The sequence below is a fragment of the Crocodylus siamensis genome, chromosome 14 (assembly GCF_052110815.1).
Source record: "Crocodylus siamensis isolate JL-2025a chromosome 14, ASM5211081v1, whole genome shotgun sequence".
Lineage (NCBI taxonomy): Eukaryota > Metazoa > Chordata > Crocodylia > Crocodylidae > Crocodylus > Crocodylus siamensis.
Window position 1 is genome coordinate 24,940,524 of NC_143408.1, and position 24,136 is coordinate 24,964,659.

At 43.6% G+C, this 24,136-nt stretch overlaps 2 protein-coding genes across 2 annotated transcripts; one reads left to right on the plus strand and one right to left on the minus strand.

Moving 5' to 3' along the window:
• Positions 1 to 363: 363 nt before the first annotated feature.
• LOC149853495 (uncharacterized) lies at positions 364 to 18,656 on the plus strand. Its single transcript, XM_090027591.1, has 19 exons — positions 364 to 426; positions 2,939 to 3,098; positions 3,376 to 3,508; positions 3,955 to 4,221; positions 5,759 to 5,899; positions 6,784 to 7,032; positions 7,364 to 7,564; positions 8,236 to 8,403; positions 9,046 to 9,189; positions 9,493 to 9,669; positions 10,313 to 10,526; positions 11,392 to 11,466; positions 12,228 to 12,347; positions 13,229 to 13,380; positions 14,107 to 14,193; positions 14,980 to 15,126; positions 16,091 to 16,288; positions 17,816 to 17,946; positions 18,419 to 18,656. The coding sequence occupies exons 1-19, from the start codon at positions 390 to 392 to the stop codon at positions 18,654 to 18,656; spliced, it is 3,039 nt and encodes a 1,012-aa protein (XP_089883717.1). The 5' UTR covers positions 364 to 389.
• Positions 18,657 to 21,662: 3,006 nt separating this feature from the next.
• BTG4 (BTG anti-proliferation factor 4) lies at positions 21,663 to 23,721 on the minus strand. The gene is made up of 4 exons (XM_090027583.1): positions 23,549 to 23,721; positions 22,712 to 22,849; positions 22,113 to 22,308; positions 21,663 to 21,854 (listed from the first exon to the last, which is right to left on the minus strand). Exons 1-4 carry the CDS (start codon positions 23,719 to 23,721, stop codon positions 21,663 to 21,665), a joined length of 699 nt encoding a protein of 232 aa, XP_089883709.1.
• Positions 23,722 to 24,136: the final 415 nt, after the last annotated feature.

The following is a 24,136-nucleotide window of genomic DNA, read 5'->3' on the forward strand; positions in this document are numbered from 1 at the left end:
TTTACACCAGCTTTAGAGAGTGAGAATAATTTAAAGAGTTTGGAGCTGCATTACCACCCAAAGGCCTACAAACTGCCATGAGGCAAGCTCAGAGCTGCAGATCCACATGCAGTAGCTGTAAATTGGCAATGAAGGCTTTGCATGGAAGTACAGCCAGTAGTACTAATAATGCATATAATGAGCTACAAGTATTGGTGTTTGCTTTTACCTGATTTGTGCTATTTCAGGCTCGTCTCTCTGGGACACCACAGTGTTTTGAGAGCTACCCGGGGACCAGATTTTACAGTTTTGCAGGTGTCTCCCATGGCACAAGCGAAGTTAGCCATCGAAAGCTGATTCCTCTGCTGAAGTCTCTGATTCAGACCTTGGGAGAAAGCAAAAGGAGTCCTATGTCTCCTGAGATGCTGGGTCTGGGGTCAGATAAAGGTACAACCGATCAATTTATTTTATTCCGAGTCCTTTAAAATGGTTGCTGGTACAATTAGATCCGAAAATGTTACAAATGGAAGCAGCACAAAGATGCACAAAATGAGCCCTTGGTATGCGTTAGGAGTTGCATTGGAGGCAGTGGTACTTTTTACACATGTGAAATGAAGCCAGCTTGGTGACCTGTACTATGCCAGGTCTTTCTGCCTAACAAGGTGGTTTTAATCCTGAGAAATGATGAAATATGTACCTCTCATGGGCCTGCATTAGTTGCACTATGGTTGGCTCCACTTCTATTAATTCTGCTGGCTAATCAGAAGTGGCTGCAGAACGGGGAGCTTAGTCTCAGTTTGGCAGCAGGAAGCATGGAACAAACCTAAAAATCAATAGCAGCACTTTTACTTTCCCTCCTGTGAGCCTTCACATAGTAAATCGTGATGTAACCAGACTCTTAGTTACATAAAAGATCTAACTGCTCTTTATTGGCAAACAGAGCTGAAATGCAGAAGCTGTCTAAATGTTGGATGCATTTCAGGAGGCAAATATTCACTCAGTGTGGAATGCGTCTCTGCAAACCCAGAGAGAAAAAAATGGTGAAATTCCCAAAGCAGTTTAATGGCTTCTTTTTGCCTTAATTCTTGCTTTCTCTCATAATACACTTTCCTTTTGAGTCTCTCAGCATAAAAGAGTCAAATTAAAAATTTAAGATTTGTTTTCCTACTTTTTTTCCCCCCAGAACAGTAATAAGACTATTTTAGTTTTAAATTCCTACTGGTTAAAATTGCCACTGAGATTATTAACAGTAAGATCAGGCTTAGTGTTTCAGAGCTCTCCTTTTGCAAGCACTATCCGTGATGCCAGCAGACGCAGTGCAGTGCCATTCATTTGCTGGAAAGTTGCTGTTTTAGAAATGGAGGATGGATTAGGGCCCCAGAGCAACCTGTGCTTCAGTCCTATTGAACTCAATGGGAGATGAGTGTGAGCATCGCATGCTGCACTTTAAGGAGTCAGTGTGCTAGAGGCAATATCTTTTCTTAGATCAACTACACAGTTGCAAAAAAAAAAATTTTTTATTTGCACATTTTTAGGCACACGCACCCTTCCTCAGGCATAGGAGAATGCAAAGATGGTAACATTTCTCCCAGGTAGAAATGAAAATTTCCATTTCACAGGAAAGTTGGAGGGTCTCCTGGCTGGAGAAGTTCATTTTTCATTAGGCTTGGATAAAAGTTGGAGCAGTCTGTTTACCTGAAAGGTGTCTGATGGCAAGCAGGATGTTGAATCCTGTTTCTTCCTAGTTAGGATGTTTCATATTTCACAGGAGGATTGGTGATGGAAGGTCCTCCTGGGCAAGGGATTTCTTGCCCAGTTTAAGCATGAACTTCAGAACCGAAGTGAATCCCATGCTAACTGGTGGCAGCTCTGCAACGCAGCCACTTACTTCCACTTTTTTGTCACGTGTCGGTCTTTTTGGAACACACTGAACGTTTTAGTTAACTTTGGAGGTAACCCAAGAAGTTTGAAGATATGTCAGCACTTTAGAAATAATTAGTGATTATTTAATTACCAAGACTGCATTATAATAATTAATACACATAGCATTAAATGGTCATTCCTCTTCCCTCAGGAGCTAATATTGATTCCCTTTCCTGTAACAGTATTTCAGCTGCTATTGCTTGACTATTTCCAGCACAAATAGGGAAAAGCAGTTTTCTGATGTTTGCAGGGTAAAAGCAGACAGGGTGCACTTTAACCGTCTCTTCTTTCTGTTTGATTTGACTCAGTAGGACAGGGTGCTTAGAAATGTGAAGGCGATTCAAAGTAGGGAGCCAAGGCCTCACAAATTTTATTCCCTTTAAATAATCTCAGATCTGGACCTCCCTTTAAATAATCTCAGATTCTGCCACCGTAACTGCTCTTATTTATCTGTCTGCATTTCAGACCCAACTGGGTGGAGCCTTCCGTGCCTTTCTCAAGCCACGGTTAATCTTGTGTATTTGGATTGCCATTGCTGCACTGAAATTGGGTTGAAAGATCTTTGTATTGAGTGCTAATTGGGTTGAAAAATCCTTGAATTGAATACTGAGAGCAGTATGTTAAGCTTTATCTGCTGCAGAAACGTATTTATTTATAGCTTCATAAAGGCAAATGGGATGAACAGGATTTTCTCTCTTAGTAGACAGAGTACACGTCAAGAATTGTTACATGCAGGTCTCCCAGCTTTCCAGATGTAATGACAAAGAGACATGCAGCTGCGTCACAGGTTTACAGGGGGGTGACTGATGTATGCAGGCAGGTGAACATGTCCAGATGGGTCCTCTGCTTTCCTTGTGTCCTGAAACATTGCCAGATGCATCACAGCGCACTGCTGAGTTGAAAGCTAGATAGAGGTGCATTAGAGTTTTTTAAGTAGTTCGTGCAAAGAACTGTGGACGGGAGCTTGACAGCCCTGAAAGGAGCAAGGGATCAGGAATGGATGTTAAGGCCTCCTGCTCTCTGCTTCTTCCTGAAGGCTATTGTTCACAGAGCACTTTAAAGGCCTCAACAGCTCATTCGGAGGCATTCCTGGCTCGCACCGGTCCCGAAGTCACTCCATCTACCCTGGTTTCACCTCTCCGGCCCTCTTCATCACCATCGAGGATCCCACACATACAGCAAGAAGTCCAGACAAGGTGAGGAATGTGGTTTCTCCCCCTTTTTTCCCCTAAATACTCCCTGCAGTTTCCTTTGAAGAAAGACATTTGGTTTTTGTCCTCGAGTGTTACGTGCTGGTTCCATGGACAGTTGCTGCCTTTCATCCCGCTGGTAGATGACGTGTAGCCGTCCTGGAGCATGTATGCTCCATGAATGTGTACCCATGTGTGTATGTCAAGGTAAAGGCTTACATCAATTCACGATCACTTCAAGTCCCTCCTAATTTATTCTAATTTATTACTGTTGTCTTGGCAGGTTTTTCTTGGAGAAACATGCCAGTGAGTTGGTGCACCTGGAGCTGTCCTTAATGACAGAAGAAATAAACACAATCTGCTCCTTTTATGAATCATCCAAAGCTCTGGAAAAGGAAGAGCATAAAGAAAGCCGGGTACGAGCAGTGCTGCCTCAGCCTGCAGTTCTCAGTCAGAAAGTGGGAAAGGGGGATTTTCTTATTTCCTTTTTGAACTGGTTTCATCTCGTTTCCCTCCAAAGATATAACACAGGCAGCTGAAGCAAAACAGATTTTCTTTCCAAAACATGAGGGATCCTGAAGTTCTAACATTGCAAAGCCCAATGCAAAAGCTAACAAAAAACGGGTACTGAAAATTTGGTTCTTGTTTCTCTATTTTGCTACTTACCTAGTTTCAGTCAGAGCTACTGTCTGCCTGGTAGTACTGTCCATCAGGCTGCTTATTTAAGAGCCTATCTATGGACACAGAGGCCTAATCTTTCTGCTCCATTTTCCCCAAATCTTGCACTTAGCATTTCTGATTGTTTTTAATGTTACTGACATCCAAATGTTAGCGGCTGAAGCAGAAATGTGTCTGGTTTCAGGATATGAAAAGCAATAAAGAGATGGAGATGGGCAGGAAACGGGACACCCTTCTGCAAGACCTGGCTGAATACCACCAGGAGGCTGAACAAACCCTGCGCCAGAAGCACTGGGAAGACATCGAGAATTCAGGACTCAGTCTGGATCTAGGAACACCCAAAAACACCTTGCATTTCCTAGAAGAAATTCCACCTTACTTCTCATTGCTTGATCCTGGGTCACGAATTTCTGATTCCCACATCAGATCAGACATCACTAAAGAACAAGAAGTAAGTTCAAGGAGCCTCCTTTACACTTGCACGCCTATTGCTTTTCTGACCTATGTTTTCCTCCATAAAAAAGGACGACGGACTTGACTGCATGTCTCAAAAGCATCAATGGAAACCTCAGCCTCATAGATTCATAGATTGTTAGGGGCTGGAAGAGACCTCACAGATCATCGGGTTCAGCCCCCCTCTATTTTCATAGATTTCATAGACATCAGGGCTGGAAGGGACCTCGGGAGATCATCGAGTCCAGCCCCCTGCCCAAAGGGCAGGAAGTCAGCTGGGGTCACAGGATCCCAGCAAGATAAGCATCCAATTTACTCTTGAAGGTGTTCAGTGTAGGTGCTTGAACCACCTCCGCTGGCAGGCTGCTCCACACCTTGGGGGCTCGGACAGTAAAGAAATTCTTCCTTATGTCCAGCCTGAAACGGTCTTGCAGGAGTTTGTGACCGTTCGACCTCGTCATCCCTTGGGGCGCTCTGGTGAACAAACGCTAAGCGCAATCACTTTGTTTCTGATCACAAAAGAAATCCCTTGATGCATAGCTAAAAATGTAGCTATGAGGAGCACATTACTATCCACATGCAAATGGTATTTGTATTTTTAAAAAAACAATGCCAATAGTATGGTTCTTCAGATAGACAACCCTAGAAAACTATTTTCATTCAGAGTAAAAAAATTGGGGTAAAGTGTAAAAAGATTGTCATCAAGACAATATATAGGAATCCCAGTAGCGATAAGAATTTTAGCCAAGAAGGGAACCTTGCCAAAAGCAGAAATCCTACACAAACCAAGATTTTAAAAAAGGGACATCTAAATCTAGGCTCAAAAGCTTGTACATTGACACTCAGATAAATAGCCCCCTTTCTGGAGGTATTTCAGTGGAAGATGCTGAGCACTCAATACCTCTAAACGTCAGGTCACTTCTGTTACTGCTAAAGTATGGAATTAAGCAGCCTTTCAGAGAAGTATTTAATTTTAAATGAGCATGATACAAGGGAATATAGAGGAAATACACCTGCCATTTAGACATAACATTTTAAAATACTTGTGTCTTGCAAGATTTATTGGTATATTCCTTCCTGTTGCACGTATGTGTGTACACACACACACACACACACACACACTATTTTTTGCCACAGTCCTAGCTATTAAAACTTTGAATAGAGAAGGAGAGGATAGGAAGAGTTGCTTTGCCAGTGGCCATGACACTGCTCTTTAATTGCACTGCATTTTACAGTAAAATGTAATAGATTTTTCCCAACTTAACAAGCATGTCTAGGAAGTTTGGCAACTTAGGTTTTGCCATTTAATTTCTTTAAGCATATCGTGCTGATGCCTGACAACCTTTGTGAGGACACATCGCTCTTAAAAAGCAATATTGTCCTTTCTGTAAAGAAAGCAACACAGATGGTTTAGGCAGCAACTAGTGGAAATAATTTGCATTGTGCTCGTAGAGTGGTGTAAATGCTACCCACTGGATTATGTAGGTATAGAATGAGTTTCTCCTGTATGTTTTTTTCTCTCTTTTACTCCACAGACAGCCTATTCATTAGAAGAAAAGTTATTTCCAGACTCAACAACTCAAATATTACAAGCTTCAGCAGTCAAAATAGTAAAGCTAGAAGCTATGAAACAAGTTTGTCTGTATAGAGTGCTGGATCTCTACAACGATCTCCAGGTACTTCCATTTCAGCCTTTCTTCATCTCACTATTTCCCAGGTGAAGTTAATGCCTGCCTGAGAACTGATGATATAGACAGACAAGACAGAAGAGGGCAGGGGAGTGAGAAGTGTTTTTATCCCTATTGTACAGAAGGGAAAGAGACATTGAGAAACTGCCTCTTACTGAAGGTGTGAACACATGACACACGTACACCAGTGCAAGTTGCATCACTTTTGTACATCCGCTTTTGTAACCTGGGATCCACAGCAGATAGAGAACAGCTTACTTTAGAATAGTAGGTGGCAGGCTGCTATTACTGCGCCTCACTACTAGGTAATGGGAATCCCATCTAATAGCTTGTCTTCAAACTGCTACAGGGGTAGAGGCTGTGGACACCATTTGTACACCAATATGACTTTCACCAGCGCAGTTCTACCCCTGATTTTTCACTGGGGTAATTGTACGCTGGATTCCAGTGTGGCACCAGATGTTGAATGTATTGGTGTCACTCCCCTAGGCTGCAGCAGAGATCTGGACTAATTCTAAAGCTACCGGTAGTCTAGGACAAGTTTTGACCCCTGGTTTGCCAGGCAATATGCAAAGCTCATCCTAATCCCAGTTTCCTACCATACTGTCACTTACTTGTAGGCTTATTGCATATTTAGGAGTAGGCTTATCCATTTTGCCTGAAAGCACAAGCTCCCCAGATAAATTCTGCGCCCTGATCCTGTTTGATCAAGCAGAGGATAGAGTGCAGGATCATTAGCCCTAAGCGGGGCACGTACAGGGTTATGTTCACTGCTGCTACATGGCAGGGGTGCACGGGGTTATGTTCACTGCAGAATCTCAAATGCAGAAGTCACACGCATTTATCTCCATCCTTGTGCTGTCTCACATAAGAGAAAGGCCTGCCCAGAGGGTGTGTCAAGGATCCTAAACCAGTTGGAGTACAGAGCTACAGGAGAAGCAGTCGCTCAGGAGGTAGCCCAGGCTGTGGAGAAGCAGCAAGTCACAAAAGCCGTGACATTTCTCCAAAAGCACCACCAAGAGGGGGAGTTGCTCACTGGATCAAAGGAAGAGTCAGAGGGTAAACTGAGGCATCTGCGGAAACAATTCCAAATGGAGCTTCAGATGCAAACAGAAGACAAGGTACAGTAGCCACAGCATCAGTCCTCTCCCCTTTGCTTTTGGAACTACACAGGAGAGACAGGCACATATAACATACAACAATATGATTTGTAGCCCCCAAACATTTCAATCATGTGTTATCAACAGCGAGGCTTAGCCACCTCCAGCAGGACTCCAACTTCAGCAAGAGTATCCTCTGCATGCCTCTTAGCTGCATAGTTCCCATGGTTCTCCAGGACAGCTTTTTGATTTCTTTCATTCAAACCTTGCTGGTAGACCTTGAATATTTCCAAGCTGTCATTTTTCTGTAGGGGACTGACCCTAAAAAGGCATGGCAATATTTTCTTCCTAGCTGCAGGCCAAAGAAATGCAAGTGATCCACGAAGCTGAAAGACAGGAGTTAAGAAACCATGTTGAGCACCTGGTATATTTTATCCTGTCTCAGAGGCACCTGCGGCAAACAGTAATAACGTTACAAGACTGCTTCAGGCTCCAAACAATGAATGAGAGAACGCAGAGTGAAGATGGGCATCTGGAGGAGCTGGCCATAGAGGTAAAGCTTGTTTGCTTTGGGGATGGTACCGCTTACCCTGCCGTATTTATGCTACGGGCCATAGCTCTCACTGGCTTCACCTGGAGCTGGGAATCAAAAAGCTGGCCTCAAAGGTTGGGATTTTCAAAGGAGCCTCACCAGGAACTGGGTACCTCATTCCTTTGCTATTTTCTTACTATATTAATATAGATTTAATTCAGGCTCTTTTAAGGAATCCCCAGGTAGGCTTCTGCAGCTGGGCAGCCAGTAACTGAGGCCTTCAAAGTTAGAAGTAAATATGTGGATCATTTGGGAAGGCCTGCTTCTTAAGTGAGAAACCACAAGGATAGGGATAAGTGAGTGTGACTTGATTTCTGTATTTGAGATCCTGTTTCCTGCACTGAGTGATGTAGCTGCAGTGCACATACTCTGTAAACCTTGCCCCCCTCAATGGATATGCTTAGGGCTAATGCCCATTAAATCATTTGAAAATCATTTTGGGATCTACAGATAAGAAGAGCTATGTGCATTATTACCGGTACGTAACCCCTTCTGCCCTGGATGACTCTTCTGTACTTTCCTGAGAAGCAGCGTTCCAGAGAGCAAAATAACCAAGAAAACAAAAAAGCTTTTCTGCTCCTATTAGTGTTGCATTGCTGTATTATGTGACCCGTGGACCTTTTGCGTTTCAGGAGCCATTGCTCGATGATGATCTTAAGAGTATTTTGCATCTCATGAAAGATCACATGGAGCACAGATCATCAGTCCTGGAGCTGAAACAAGCTGCCAAATTGTTGCAGCTGAGAGAGAAACAAGTTAGAGAAGTAGCCCATGGCCTGAAAGACCATTCTTTGGACAAGGTGAGATTGAAAAAGAATTATCTAACGATGATGGTACCCGCTCTCGAGCGCTGCATGTAACCTCCCTGCTCTCAGCCTCTTTCCTTAACAAACCGTGCAAAGGTCAGAATAATATTTTCAATACTTTTGCTACAGACTGTACAAAATGAGCATAGTTGTATCAGTCTGTCATTGTACACTTTTATACTGAGCCCTGACTTGGATATTCTCTGAAAAAGAATGTTTTGGACAGTCTCAACAGACCAATGTCATGTTTGATTGAAGGGGCATCGTCTAATAACCAAAAAACTGATGGGGGAGTGTGTTCACCAGGACACTGGGGGTTCCTGGGTTCTGTGCCCAGTTTTGCCTCCTACGTGCGCACTTAAAACCTCACTCCTGTGTGACCATCTCGCTCCTCCGTGCCTCACTGAATACACCCGTGGAGTTGCACTGTAGCGCTTACCTACCCCGGGGAGACTATGCAAAGCTTTAATGTTTTTGCAGAGGCCTTGGCCTCCTCAGATGAAAGCTGCTGTCTGCGCAATTTAGTGTTACTACTGTTATTGCATCATAACTCTTTGCTTGCCCACAAACCTTTCTTTCTGTGAACAATACCTGCTTTTCTAAGTTTTCTAATCCTTCCTTGTGTATATTCTACAGGCTGTGGATTACGCTAACACAGCACCTGATGGACTGCGGGAATTCAGAGAGCAGACAATGAGGAGATTGACAGAACAGGTGAAAATAACCATGGGCAATAGAAGAGCTACGGAAAACACCCCAAGCCTCCTTCATCCAGTGCAGGTAGAAAAAACAGCACATCCCATATGATTTCAAACTGCATTTATTGCACTATGTGCCGGTCCGACCGTGCACTGTTCTGTAAGCAACAAATGACTTGTGCAGAACAGAAGGGCGGTGGAACAAGTTGCTCTGGGAAGTTGCAGAGCCTCCTTCATTGGGGGCTTCCAAGAAGATGCTGGATGAGCAGATGACAGCGGTGGTTTAGGTTTTTGTGCAGGAGGTTGAACTAGACAACCCCAGAGATCTCTCCAAACCCCACAATTCTAAAAGAAGGCAAATGACACAAACCTTTCTACCCTGTAGATCAAAAAACCCACCCTGGAAGCAGAAAATAAAGGAGGAAAAGGGGAAGAGGTCTGGGAGATTTTCCAAGAGAAGCAGCTGGAGCTGGAAGAATCTCACAGATGGCAAATATCAGATGAAGGAGCAAAGCTGCAGGATCAGCTGGAGCGTGGAGACCTAAAGAGCTGGATGATGCATGTAGGGCCTGGTCCCAAAATGTACATTTTGCAGCATAATGACACATATACAATGGAAAGTCTGTAAAGGGAGCTCTTAGATATCATCATCATCATCATCACCATCTTCTTCTGTTCCTCTTATTGTACATTGCTTTTGTTTGCCCATACTCAGGGCAAGTGTACAGTCTTTCACCAATCCCAAGGTTATGTCCTTGCTCATATCATCCTATAGTTGGCAACTGCCTCTATGTTAAATATGAAATTCAGCCCCATAGAGGAGGGTTGCTCAAATATGATACGTGTCAATGGCAACTGCGACATGCTACATCGGGGTGGACAAAATGCAGCCCAAAGGCCAGATGTGGCCCACCAGGCCATTCTATCCAGCCCGCAGGGCCCCTAAAAAATTTAGAAAATTAATATTAATCTGCCCTGGGCTGACTGTCATGCGGCCATCGATGGCTTGCCAAAACTCATTAAGAGGTCCTCTGCCCAAAACAATTGCCCATCCCTGTGCTACATCCATGAGAGGATAAAGGGGACAGAGTTGAAGAGCCTTATGCCAGGGCAGTGAGTAGAGGGTAGTGTTGTGCAGTGACAGGCGGTGTTACCCACAGATCCCACCTTACCAGCTTTCATGTCTTACTCCTGATCCTTGATAGAAACTGGTGGAAGAACACAATGACACCACGGCCCTCTTGGAAAAGGCTTTCCACCAGGACTTGGAGAAGCTGAGAATGAGGCCAGAGCAGAAGAAGAATGAGAAAGAAGGGAAACAACAAGAAAAAGACCCTTCTTCATCTTCATCCACCTCCTCACACACCCAAGAGAAACCTAGCCAAGCATGTGACCAGGTTTTAGCGCTCTTTGCAGAGAGTAAGTCTGATCTGCAGTGGGAATCTTAGTGGAGCTATTAGTCCTTGTTGAGTGGATATGACTCCTGGGGCACCGTTCGGAAAAATCAGATCACAATTACAGTGCAGACCGAGGGAGGTGTTACATGATCATCGGAAGAAATGCCAGTTTCTCTCTTTCAATAAAGCATAACAGGAAAAAGCCTGGGCATTTCCAGAAATTAGAAACTGAACAAAATTTAGATCAAAAGAGACATCAGGTCTTTTACACCCTGAAGATGATCATTTTTCTGCCTCCAAAAGAAACTAGTGGAATCTGCATTACTAGACATGTCTAGACATGCATTTACTGCACAGTAATTTATTGTGCAGTAAATTACAGTGCAGTGAGCAGTTTTTACGCCAGTGCCTACATGTGCAGGAGTCACAGTGCAGTAAATGCTGTGTGTGGACTGACTTGGGAGTAAAGCTAGTCCCAAATCAGTGCACTCACACAGGGTTACTGTACACTAAGGCATCTACACATGTCTTACTGCGCAGTAACTACTCAGGTGTAAATTTGTTATCTGCATCAGGGAGGTAGCAAATTTATGCCCAAATGGGCATAAGTCGCCGTAGTTACTGGGCACTACAGGCACGCGTATGTAGATGCACACCCATGCTGCACAGTAATTTTCAGTTACTGCGTAGTGACTTAAATTACTGTGCACATGGAGATGCACCCAGCGAGATTTAGATGCAGAATCTAGGATGTAAATATTATGTACCATACATAGTAAAAAATGAGTGAGATTGTAGAATAAGAGAAGGATTGTGGGAATAGCGTATGAGCATTTCTACAACTCTTTGCTGAGAACTTATCTAATGTGTATATTGACCTCACACAGGTATCAAAATACTGAAGCAGACTGAAAAGGTGATGGCCTCAAGGATTATCCTTCTGAATCCTCAGTTCCGGTGTGGTAAGGCTTTTAAGCTAATAACAGCTGACCACTTTTCTGTCCGTGGATCTCCATGAAATGTCCCCTTGCAGAGGCTTCCTTCCCAGACAGCTCTATCTGCTGCATCATTCTGTCCCTTGTCGGAGGCTTCACTACCTGTGCAGTTGCTGCAGTGCAGACCACATGAAATAGTAGCTGTGCTTTGAACAATGCCAGAAATGCACACACTTAAATGTTGATTTCTTTAACTGAGCAAAACTCTCACTGGCTATGCCAGGGTACAGAATTTAGCAGTCTCTTAGGCAATCACATTTTATGGATTTAAATTTTTTTAATGAAATTTCTTCTTTTCTCATCGCTAACAAATGCATCATTTGCAAACACTACTTCTAATTAAGAGTTGCCTATGGCTGCTTGCTGTAATTTCCAAGTACTCCACACAGGAGCAAGGAGAAAAAGTTTTCATTTGATCCAATTTATTCTTTCAATTTTTGTTTTTGAACAAAGAAGTTTGAATAATAGATGAGACAGATGCAAAATAGAAAGTCCAGTGGGTTAGGTGTTATCCGCAGTATTGGGGAGAAGAAAATACTCCTCTTGGTAATTTTAAAATGTCTTTGTGCAAAATTACAGTAACTAAACAACAAAAAGGGCTGTTTGAAAATCCTAATTACACGTGAAAATGACTTTCCTTTTAAGATGCATGCTTCCCATTTGCCTTATGCAAACCCTGTCAGGGACAGTTATTTCAGACTGTTGCATTTTTCTATTCTTTTGTGTAGACAGGAATAAGAGCAAATGCCTAAATACCTCTCCGCTCCTCACACTCTTGAGAGATGTGAATGACCGGCTCCAAACTCATGCAAAGGCAGCAGGGCTGCTGGAAAGCCAGCAGGAGAAAGGTAAGCTTTTCTTCCCCTCTGATTTTGAGGCAACTTTTCAGGACACTTCACTGTAAGACTGGAAATACTCTATCAGGTCTCAGATGTGGATGCTATTTAATTAACTGTTGAGGTGTCCTGGAGGTATTTTCCTCTATGGAGGGTGTAGCATCTAATAGCAAAAGTAGTTGGGGAAAGAGAACAGAGTCAGCAGAATACATGCCTTTGCCACTGACTTGCTGTGATGCCTTGAGCAAGCCACTTTAACCTGTCAGTGCACCTGTGCAATAATGCCCATCTCACTGGTGGGATGAGGTTTTTTGCTTGTCATCTGTAAAATTGTTTGGCACTTTGAGTTCTTTGAAAGGAAAGCATGGTACATCAGGGTGGTCTTGTTCCTGCTACCCTGTGAGGTTTATAACCATGATGAGAGGTTTCGTACATATTTTTCTGACTAACATGGTTAAGTCTGGTTGTGTTTTAACTAACACAAGGCCTAACACAGATCTAGCGCTCTTCTTTTCTTTATAATGGACCACATGTGCAGTCCTCTTGTTTCTGTGCCTCTTAGAAATGATCCTGGTTTCTCTGTAACTGATACAAAAGAAGTTCATTGAATGGGATTAAAAAAGCACAAATGCACTTTGCAGCATAATTTGACTGGGCAAATATAACCGTAATTAAAAGACCAGATAACTGGGTGTTTTTTTGTTTCTCTACTGAGCAGCCAAGAAATAGGCCAGGAAGCGGTTAGTTCTCACATATAAGTCTCTGCAATTAAATGCATCTTACCCAGTCTTCTCATCTCTTAGTATTTTATAATAGAAGTCAATTTGTACTTGTACTAACTCAGAAGTAAAATGAAGTCAACCCGTCTGTTGAAATGCTGCTGACTTTTGTAGGCACAGGAAGTTCTTTCCGGGACATATCAGACGTTCTGGTGACTCATAAAGGGGAACTTAAACCAGTTCATCCCGAAGCCCTTTCTGCAAGAGAGTTTGTCATATACCAGTATGGCATCTCCATCCTACAGTTTCTACAACTTCACATCAATGTAAGTTTAAAACACTAATATCCTATTGGAAACTACATCCACTCTCATAAGGAAGTAGACATTTATAGAAAAGCACCGATAAAATGCAACAGGCTGCAGAAAACTTCCCAGCTGTGGGTGAAGAAAGACTAGAGAGTGAGTGAAAGATGACACTGGAACAGCTTCATCTAGAGCAGCATGGGAGAATCGTCTTGGATTAGATGTCCAGATGGTATTTCTCAAGATATGAATTCATTTTGTCTCCTGCCTCGGCCTCTCGGCATGACCTTAAACAAGTCACTCGCTCTTCCTGTGCCTCAGTTCAGCTGCAAAGTGGCAATAATAACACCACCTTGATCTGCCTGCTTTTTAAACTTTGATGCGGGGAGTCTTTTACACTCCGTCTGTTCAGCACTTAGCACATTGAAGCCTGGCTGTAGGTAGAGGCCTCTGGGGGCTCCTGTAACTCAATCAATAAATTATAATACCAAAAGAGCAGCAACCACCAGGGCCCCTGGGCTGAAGTGTGCTTTCATTTATGCAATTAGAAGGCTAGCAGGATGAACCCCTGTGATCTGCTGGGGACTTTTTAAACACTCTCCATTGTCATGTGGTATTTGTTGGCTCTGTGTTTCCCCTGCAAATCAAAGCTGGCATTTAAATACATTTATATTCCATTAATATGTCTTACTTTGCAGATTTAAAGCATGTAAAAAAATTCATAGAAGCTATTTTTTTTCCCTGTAGGCTCCGGAAATTAACCTCTGCATTGCCACCAGCATACCTCGCAGTAATGCTGTGGGCAACGCTTTCCGAAACTCCTTCTTTTACCAGGTATGTCATTTAAGACTTGAGGCAACCTCCTCAATATTCTCCTATTTATTGATTTTTTTTGGATTAAGGAGTGAAATGGAAAGAGATTTCATATTTATAAAGACATGGTGCACGCACTCCCTTCTAGGAAAAGACTGTTAAGCAAAGGAACAATAAATGTCACTGTGAAAGAGCAATCTCTGTTCTGCCAGAGATTATTAACATAGCCCAGAGAGTTCTGGCCATAAATCTGATGGATATTTTCAAGCTGTGACGTAGATGGGACCTACTGAAAGTCTGAGGGGTAGTAAAATCAGTGGCTCCATGTTTCCAAAGAAATCTTTTAGGTCCAAATTCCAAGGCTGTTGCTCACACGGAGTGGGGCCTTACTCTGAGTGGCCTCCTTTCAAGTCAGGGGAGTAAGCACACTAGGTGATCCAGGGGTGTTTATTTCTATAGCACCATAGCAAGAGAGGAAGCTGTGTAGCATTGTAACATTTGGGATACATGAGAAAGAAGAGAGAATATTTCATACAAGCGCAGAGTGCCAGAAATGTAGCCTTTGCACTCTGCAAATGAATCCAAAAATGGGCTTTTTCATGAGCAGGGAAAAATAGTAAGGTTGCACATTACTATGTCCTGAATAAAACCTTCCAAAACCACAATTTTTTGCACTTGGGCATAGGCACGTACCCCAGGGACTCTAAGCAGAATTTACCCAGTGTCCATAAAAGCAACACATTGCACCTGGGTTAGTGCTGCCTTGTTATCTCTACCTGCTCTGGACTCTTTTCCTTTCCTTCTCAGAATTTCGAGAAGAAATTATTTGTTTTAAGAGAGTGTCTGGGCTCTGTGGGCAGCTTCCTCCTTCTGCTGGTGCATTGTCTGGCTCACATCGCTGCCGCGGACCTCAGCCAGGACTCCAGCCCAGCCTTTCTGAGATTGTTTTATCAGGTATCAAAACACCCTGGGTATCCAGCTGCATGAAGCTGACTTGTTCTGCACAGAGATTTACCTTCTTGGCACCTCCTGCCTTTGCTTGTAATTAATAAGCAGCAAGAGGGGAGGTGGGATAAGATGCTTGCCCATTAATGCAAACCGCTTATTGTTTTCACATGACTCGACACTGATAACCTAGCAGGGTGGCAAGTGTGTCATCAGGACACCGGTCACGCAGTGAAAGAACGCCGCTTCATGCTGACTGTTGCCAGCCTGTTGGAAAACAGCCTGAAGATCCAGAGCAATGGGTGCATAATCTCCTGTCGATGAACAAAGCTGATATAGAAATACTTGCTACACTCTTTTGTAGCTGGACTGTAGGGTGTGGAAAGAAGAAAGAAAGGACAGGCCTGTTCTAGCAATCTATTGCCCACTCTAGAGGAGTATAAAGTTGTTGGGGAAGCATATTTAAAGATCTGTGCTTGGAGGAGCATAGTAAATTAATATTTTTTTTTCTCCAGATAGTTGAACAGCTCTGTGACTCTTGGGTCTCTGGAGATGCTCCCCTTACGCACTGGGTCACGGGTATGTCTCCTCAGTCTTGCACTGCTGGCAGATGGCTGTTCGTGTTCAATGGTGCTCGTAACAGGGGAGGACTTGCAGACATGCACAGAGCTCTGCTGCCCATGCTGCTGGTAGCTAGCCTGCTGCCCTGGTCTTGGCCTCCTCAGAGCAGCAGAATCATATTAACCCATGCAACCTGGTTCATGTGGGATCTGTACCCTTCTCCCAAGAGAATACCTCCAGGCCAATAGACCCATTTCTTCTGTGACATGAATCTGGGCTTCCAGAGCTGAAAAGCAATCGTTCTAACTCGCTGCCCATTCACTCTCCCTTCTAATTAGCTATTGCCTTTATTAAAGAGTTAGCTTTAAATAAATGCTTTCAAGTTTTTTAAATGAATTATCTCCATTCCTAGGCACTAAAGGCCTGTCTCAGTGAAACCTTCTCTCTCAGACTCCAGATGTCAGCACTTCTGCAGGACAATAAATCCTCTGAGAGGATAAGTGAGATTCTGCTGAAGGGAGAACCACTCATGGAAGGGAACATAAATCTTCTCTCTCAGCTTTTTGATGCAAAAGTGGAATCATCCACAGAGACTGAGACCTCTGAGGAGGTAACTAGAAGGTGGATGAACCCTGGTGCATTTGAATGCCCCTATCCATCTTATTGCTCCATACAATGGATTCTGCACTCCCATTTCCCCCATCTGTTAGGTCAGCCTTGTGCACAAGACCAGTGCAAGTGCTCTGCCTCATAGGTGGGATGTAGACAAGACATTAGGCTGCTGCTGGCTTACTGCCCACAGGTGGATTTTGTCCCAATTAGTGTGCTTAGGCAGTACAGCTAAAAGCCCACTCATCACAGGACTGGCTAGGGTTTGTGTGGGCAATATTGGAACTAAATGATTATCCAGTCTGCACAGTAGGTTTATTTAACCCACTGACAAACTGAAACAAATACATGAAAGGGCTACCAGGATGATGAGCAGAGCTGTCTAGAAGATGAGCCTAGAAGATCTCAATGTGTTCAGAAGAGCAAAATGAAGTTTGAGAAGGGACATGATTGCTCTCTACAAATATCTTGGAAGGGCAAGCACCAGTAAAGCACAGGGAGAAAAGCAAATTTGCTCCAGGACCATGCTGGCTTAAACGGGACCGTGAATAAATTGAGGCTGGGACTGAGAATGCAGCTTCTAACCCATCCCCCAGAGAAGTAAGGGGATCGAACAGGCTTTCACTAGAAGTAGTGGTGGGTGGGCCAGGGCTTTTAAGATGGAAGTGAATGGTTATAGGAATGGGGTTGCATGATGCAGGGTTTGCAAGAGCAGGGGCTGGACCCAAGGATGCAGAAGGTCTCTTCCCATGCTGAGCTCCAGAACTGAAGCAGCAGCACCACCACCAAGGTGGGCAAATCTCTGCTGCACTCATAATTTAACAAGTGTCTATGACACAGTATTTTGATGCTACAACCTACACCTCTATGACACAGTAGTACTCTGGCTGTGTAATTTAACATTAAATAGGTTGTAAAGCAGCTAAGCCTCTAACCTCAGCAGCTGCCTTTCGCTTGCCCTGCCAAGAGGTAGGCTGCAGGACTGACCCCTCCTGATAGTCTCTCAGCCAAAACATCCGCTCCACAGAGCGAAGGGGCGAGTCTTCAGCTGGGGAGGCAGTTGAGTGCTCTTGACTTCCTTGACAGGGATATATGCTTATTAAAAGCACCAAGGGGCAGATCCCCAGCAGGCTTGATCAATGGAGCCTCACTGACGCACCTGCCGGGGCTCTCCTGTTTGGGTAAGCGGAACAATAATATGCGTTGTCTGCTTGCTTGCCATCTTGACAACACCTGTAACCTAGAGGAACATCATTTAGAGATGTTTCTTTAGCATGAGGTACGTGGCACAGCTACAAAGAGAGGGCCATCGTTTTCAGTATAAGTTCTGATCAAACGTCTTCAAACGCTGACTCTCTTAACTGGGAAATACTTTGAGCTGGGAGGAAATCTCTAGTCCCACACAAATCATACCAGGGCATTGGAGAAAGTGAGGTTTTTGGAAACACATTCGAGGCAGAGGCTAGGTTTTTAAAGCCAAAGATGACCTGTGTCCTCCTTTTTTTACCTGTGCTCTCTGGTCACACAGTGTAAGAGGAACCTCTTGCTCCATGCAAATCTTGAGGACTTGCTGAAGAATACACTGTCCGAAAAGAAAAAGGGATGTTTCCTCCCCATCTCAGCTGACTGCAAAGAAAAGAGCTCTTCTGGGAGGACAAGGTGAGAATTATTGCCTGGAGGTATTAAGTGGTATGTAAAATAAGCATCAAAATAATCTCTGATATGAAACAAGTACATTTCCAGGCCCTTCCTTTGGTCCCGGTTTCCAATATGGAGCCTGGCAGCATAATCAGATAGTCAAAGACATGTTGGAATAAAAAAAAGGCACAACAGGTCACATCCCTCATTAATACAACTCCACTGACTTCATAGCGGACATGCTGCAGCAGTGTTTGGCCTCTGAATGACACGGCTATGCCACAGGGAATTGCAAAATTCCCTTGAGAACAAAGCTACCATAATTATTATTCTTTCTTTTTGCTTCCCCCCAAGCCACCATCCTCACTCAGTGGTACACAAACCAGCTCTCATTTGGACCCTGCTCGCTCTGTAGCAGAAGCAGACATATTTCTATAGGTGCAGCTCTCCTACTGTCTGAGTAAGTCTTACATCTTTGCTCTCATTTCTTCAGCTTGCGAGAGGAAAACTGTTCTTCCTTCAGTCCTGCGGAAATGGAAGAGAAGCTGGATGCATTAACCGAAGAGCTGGTGAAAATCATGAAAGAGGAGCATCGCTTTTTAAGCAGTGCTGCCAATGATGATTTGCCTTTCGATCAGCTAGAAATAATTGGTTTGGAGAAAGAGTGTCTGGTAAAGCAAATAGAAATGTTAGAGGGGAAAATAGCAGAAGGCAGAGGGGGGTTATGGTAACGTTATCACAGCAAATTAAAACCACAGAGGATAGTTTGGCAGTGTGAACCTAACGTGGCTCTGTGCACTCCCCTGCAGACCCTGCACTGAATAAACATCTCGTGTTGTTCCACTGTGGGTGTCCTTTCTCCCAGCTGCTTATTAAAAAAGCTCGTCTGGTATCATTGAAAAAGCCAGGACCTCTGCCCAAATGGTTCTGAGACTTCTTCAGCAATGCTGCTTAATCAATGCTAAATAACCAGTTGACGAATCTTGGACATCATCATTGCACTGATTATCAAAAAGGAACCAGGTGGGGATTTAGAAATAAAAATTCATATCAATCCAGCTTACAAAAATGTCTCAACAGCATTAAATGATATAGCTGGGCAACCCCTATGTTCACTCCTGACCCTTAAAATTGTTCAGAGCCGGTTTCTTGCCCAAATTTCAAGGCCCAGTTTCAGAAACTACTGGGCCTTTCTCACTGATGTCCACAGGAGCTGAAATGCTCCCTGTTCCTTGCTCTAGGAGAGGTGATGTTATCTCTGACCTTAACAATGCAAGGGGAGATGAAAGATGAGCCCTGCATATAGATTTGAAGGTGATTGTCTGTTGCGAATGACTTCAGTGCAATTAAATCAGTGTCAGCTATTTGATTTCTTTCATGTTCTTCATAAGGTTGATTTGATTAGTGTCCTCGTGAAGGATGTACTCACAACATGGTGTGAGAGTTCAGAGACCAGTTGAAACTCTAATCAATAAGCGACATCTGTTTGCACAAATAAGTGGTTTAAAAAAAAATGCAGATCAAAGCTGACGTGGCAGGTGTCCAGGCTATGGGCGTGCTGAGAAGCCGTAAGGCAGCAGTGCTTCTGAGTTCTGCTAGTGCGAGGAGTGAAGACACCAACCGCAAGGGACTCTTAACTTCTCCGCTAGTCCCACAAAATCCCTCCATCCCATTGCTATTAACATACTCTGCAAGCTTTTAGAGTGAAGACTTTTAAATGGAACTACTGTACAAGTCATGACAAAAAGAAAGTGTTAGTTTCTACCTGCCTTTCATGAAGGATCTACTGGAATCTATTAATAGCAAATTTATTTGAAGAAGAGTGGTATGATTACATGTGTTTAAAAAAATGAATTTATGCATGGATGTGAGTCAGTGATGTAGATCTGTGCTGAAAAGAAACACGGGTCAATCCAGTGGTGAGGCAAGGCTGCCCGAATCAGATGTTCAATGCTGAACTGTGGCTTTCACCCCACTGAGAACCCTGGGCACCCCACTGAGAACCTTGCAGCGCAGTTAAGGTAAGCTGGGGTACAATTTATGAAGCATGCACTGGTTAATACAACTGATGCAGCAAGATTAAGGTGGATGAAGTCCTACGTCCTCCCATTGCTCTTCTCTGCTGTTGCCTAATGTCAGGGAAAGGAGCCTTTCCTCTCCTTCCTCAGTCCTTTTGCCGGCCTTCATCTGAAATCTAGATGGACTGGATTTCAACTTAATTTAAAACAGTCTTTCACGCCATTTTAACTCCAATTACATGAGTAATCTACAGCTGTCATACACTTGCACACTGTATAATGGGAGGTGAGGGGGGTGGAAGATTATGTTGATTTCTGCAACAGAAATTATTAGGACTCTGTGGACAATAGCATCTTCTCTAGCATACTTCTGAGTGACGTTTCTAGAATTTACTGAATTGCTTGATGTTTGCTCATGAATTAAGATGGGATTGGGCGAGAATAACCATAACCAGCTGTCTTGTTATAGCTGCATTTAGACTAATAAATGTATGTTTAAAAACAAAAAAAAACCAGACAAACAAACAATTGCTTCACTACAGTGGGATTTATGCCTGGCCAGCAGTTGAAGCATACATTGTCTTCTAATGGGCTGTAAAGTTTAAGAGGTATATTTTTCTTCTGCAAAAGGCCTTTTTGCATGTGGTTAAAGATTAGGTAAAGGCTTATTTTCCTTGGGGAAGGGGGAGAAACCCATCTATCAATCTGACAGACAGCTTTTCTAGCAATAGCTACTACTTGCTGCTGGCTTAAAGCCCCCAGTCTCGCTGCAAAATACTTCCCAAAAGTAGCTCAAGTTGGGAAGAAAAGTTGCTCTTGGGGGAACCCGATCTTAAAGAGCATATTGACTCCATGACTTGTCCCCGCATTTAGAGGAGCCCCTCCCTACAAGCCAACTACACTCTTGTTTAGGAGAGTAGCCCTGTGCTACAGGCAAAGATGTTTGCCACATAAAGTTATTCCAATAACATTTATGGAAATAACTGGCCTTCTATCTGCTGCATCTTTGGCCATGTTTCTTGGAGTTATTTGGGATGTTTTCCCTTTATAAGAGAACAGGCTGAACTACAGAGCAGTGTTCTTCATAGTTTATTAAGTTACATTCAAGCCCCTTCAAGAAGTCATGAGTTGTAGGAGACTTTCAGACAGAAAACAAGTTTATTTGGCTCTGGGTACATGAATGAGCGTTAGACAGCTGCATCCACTTTGCCCTGCCAGAAGAAAAACAAAGTCATGCAATACAACTCAGTGTTGCCTCTCTCTAGCCTACAAAGATCCTCTGGGTTGCCTTCAATACAAAACACAGGAGATATGTTAGCATGTTCTAGCCGAGAGCTGCTGTTGCTTGCTTTTTTTCTTTTGGCTTTCACCCTTTAGACATTTGGTGGCAAGTCAGACAATACTTTTTTAAAAGCATAGCTAAGTTTATTTATTGGTATTGGCATTTCCTTTTTAAAGTTACAAATAGAGTTTTGCAAGTTAGTTTTCAGGATCTCTTGACATTATAAAAATACATTAAAAATCTTAGCTTAATTATAAAAAAAAATCTTGAAGTCTCAGCCTATAAAAAAAGGGAGAAGTATAAAAGAGAGCGAGAGAGACAGAAGAAGATAAAGAAAGCGGAGTGCTTTTCAGCTCACGCAGGTTTCGTCGAGGCAGGCTTCCTCCCATACACTGCCCAGTCCATCATGATGGCCCACAAGCATTGCAGCAATTGCGTTATCGCTTGGCGTTGACCCAGTGATACCGATCCACACGCGGTCCGGCAAAGGCAGCCATTGGCTTGTAGTCTTTGTAGCCCTTGTGTTGGGGGAAGCAAGCACTTGCCAGATGAAGGCTGTTGGTCACGTAGGTCTTCCTACGGAGATACTGGGACCATGACTGCATGGGTAGCTTGCAGTAGTCACTGAACTAAGAACAGCAGCAGAGCAGGTGTCAAGAGGCTCCCAGGCCAAGTTAGTGATCTATTTGTGTACTAAAGTGAGGGTGGCAGTGCATCAATGAACATGGGAAGCCTACCGCTCTGATAAGGGAGACCACCAGGAAGGGGAAAGGCATAAAGCAAGTCTCCACAGCCTCTAACATCCCTTCCCCCAGCAAGTCATTTTGAGCAGACTAGCCACTTCCTCTCAGGACACCATGTTGGCACATCCCAACCCTCCATGTTACCTGGTAGACACTGTTTGGATTGCTGACCATAGGGATGGCTTTGGGCTCCTTGCGATAGCCCTCCTCATCCGAGGAGGCACCAGAAGGATATTCAGGTGTTGCTCGATCAACAGCCTGGCTGATGCGCTGGGAGAGTTCTCCGTCCTCCTCTCCTTCAAAGTGAGCAATTGTGAAAGGCAGATTTTTCTCACCATACCTAGGAGCGAGAGGAAGCATTTGCCCAATTTCTCCTAAGCGTAAGACTTTGAGACCTACTGACAGCCATGTATGGGGCCACCTTTGCACTAGACCCTCAAAGTTGTCTTTCCTACTGAAGCACCATGACAGCACCGAGACAAAGGGTGTTGTCTACTGGTATATCAGCAGGCTCTCTGTTAAAGCAAAACACCAATACACCAGTAATATATTACTAGTTGGAGGACAACTCCTTCTGCTCGAGAGTTGCTCAGGCTTGTGGAACTCCAGAAGTTTGGAGACCCCATTCTTAGTTTAGCCTGAGAAAGTACTTGTGTCCAAGTCCGCTAGCCCCCAAAAGCCATACATTAAAACAGAGGGACAGACAAGCTATCCTACAACTGGTCACCCAGTTCAGGCCACACCTGCAGCACACATCAAATGGATCAACCCATATGGTCATTTCTGGTGGCAAGCAGAGCTTCTCAAAGTCCACATTGCTCTCAGCACAAGCCTGTTCCAGGACGGGATCTCTTGACTGGTGTTGGTTTATCCTTATACACCTAGAGAGGAAAGCACAGGAGTGAAGAAGGGAGCGTGGTAGGTTGTAGCACTGGTACTCATTGCAGAGTTAAATCTTGTTCACGCAGAAGACACCTTTCAGGCAGACTTGATGGCTATTTTAGCTCAAGGTTGCAGACTGTGCAGGGGCCGTGATCTGTATCAGCACAGATATTACACTGTGGCTATTCACACATGCTTGGTGATCATTGCAGACCCAGTACACCTTGGGGATTACATGCACCAGAGTGATCCAGGGTTACTGTACTCCTTAAGGAGAGTAAGCAGTTAGGGGTTCACACTACAGTATCTCTTGGCCATTCAAGTAAAGCTCTTCTGCCCATGCACAAGGTGTAGGTATAGCCTGTTGTGCACCCAGGCACAGGTTAGTGGCTCTTCCCTGTTCTCCAAATCACTCGTTCCTCTCAAGTTCAACAGGAAATGTTATTATTATTATTATTTTGTTTTTGTTTTGTTTTTTGTTTTTATGAGCAACACCACCACCACCAACAATAATATTTTTAGGGTTTGCAACATTCGCTTTGCTTCCCCTGGTATCGGGTCTATCCATTTCTTAGGCTGGATAGTCTAGGAGCCGTGTGCACACTACCAGTATCTAGGTCTTATCTAGTCCCAGTTACTTTGCTAGATCCCAGGCCTGCTTCCTCCTCTGTAGCAGGAAACAGGCCAGAGTCATTTACCTGAAGGCTTGTCCTTTAGATGGGTTGTCTAGGTACCAGTGGTTCTTGTACTTTTCAAACAGGATTGTCGTCAACTTAGCAGCAAATTTCTCAGTTGTATGCTTGCTCAGTTTGTCTTGTTTTTTCACCAACCTTGTGATGAAAACAACTGTGGCAGCAATTTCATCTTTCATTTTTTTTTGTTTGTTTAAAGGGAGAGTAGAGGATATTCCAGTTGTTAGACCATCACTGTGGACAGAGATAAGTAGAGTATCCATTTTCTCTCATATACAAAGACCTTAACATTAAAAAGTCAAAACTTTACTAAGGAAAGATGGTCTAGGCAAGCTATAGCAAGAAGATCTTAGCCACCCTAGAAGAGCAGGGAAACTGGGAGTCCCATTAGTTAGAGAAACCATGTTTCAACAACTCATTGGCTCTCCGTCTTCAGTTAGTTATACCATTGCCACCCCATATCAGGAATCGTGAATTAAGCCTCTCCCTTTTCTAAGGATTAATTGAAACACTCAGAATTTATGCATCTTAAGTCAAGTGGTTTTTTGCCCCTGCAATTCAGGAGTTATACATGCAGCAACAAGTTTTCTGAAA

Coding starts and splice junctions, on each gene's coding strand:
- LOC149853495 (XM_090027591.1), top strand. CDS start 390: ATGTCTCCTGAGATGCTGGGTCTGGGGTCAGATAAAG. Junction 7,033..7,363: donor AGATGCAAACAGAAGACAAG/GTACAGTAGCCA, acceptor TTTTCTTCCTAG/CTGCAGGCCAAAGAAATGCA. Junction 11,467..12,227: donor GAATCCTCAGTTCCGGTGTG/GTAAGGCTTTTA, acceptor TCTTTTGTGTAG/ACAGGAATAAGAGCAAATGC.
- BTG4 (XM_090027583.1), bottom strand. CDS start 23,721: ATGAAAGATGAAATTGCTGCCACAGTTGTTTTCATCACAAGGTTGGTG. Junction 22,309..22,711: donor CCATTTGATGTGTGCTGCAG/GTGTGGCCTGAA, acceptor TCTCGCTCCTAG/GTATGGTGAGAAAAATCTGC. Junction 21,855..22,112: donor ATCCAAACAGTGTCTACCAG/GTAACATGGAGG, acceptor TGCTGTTCTTAG/TTCAGTGACTACTGCAAGCT.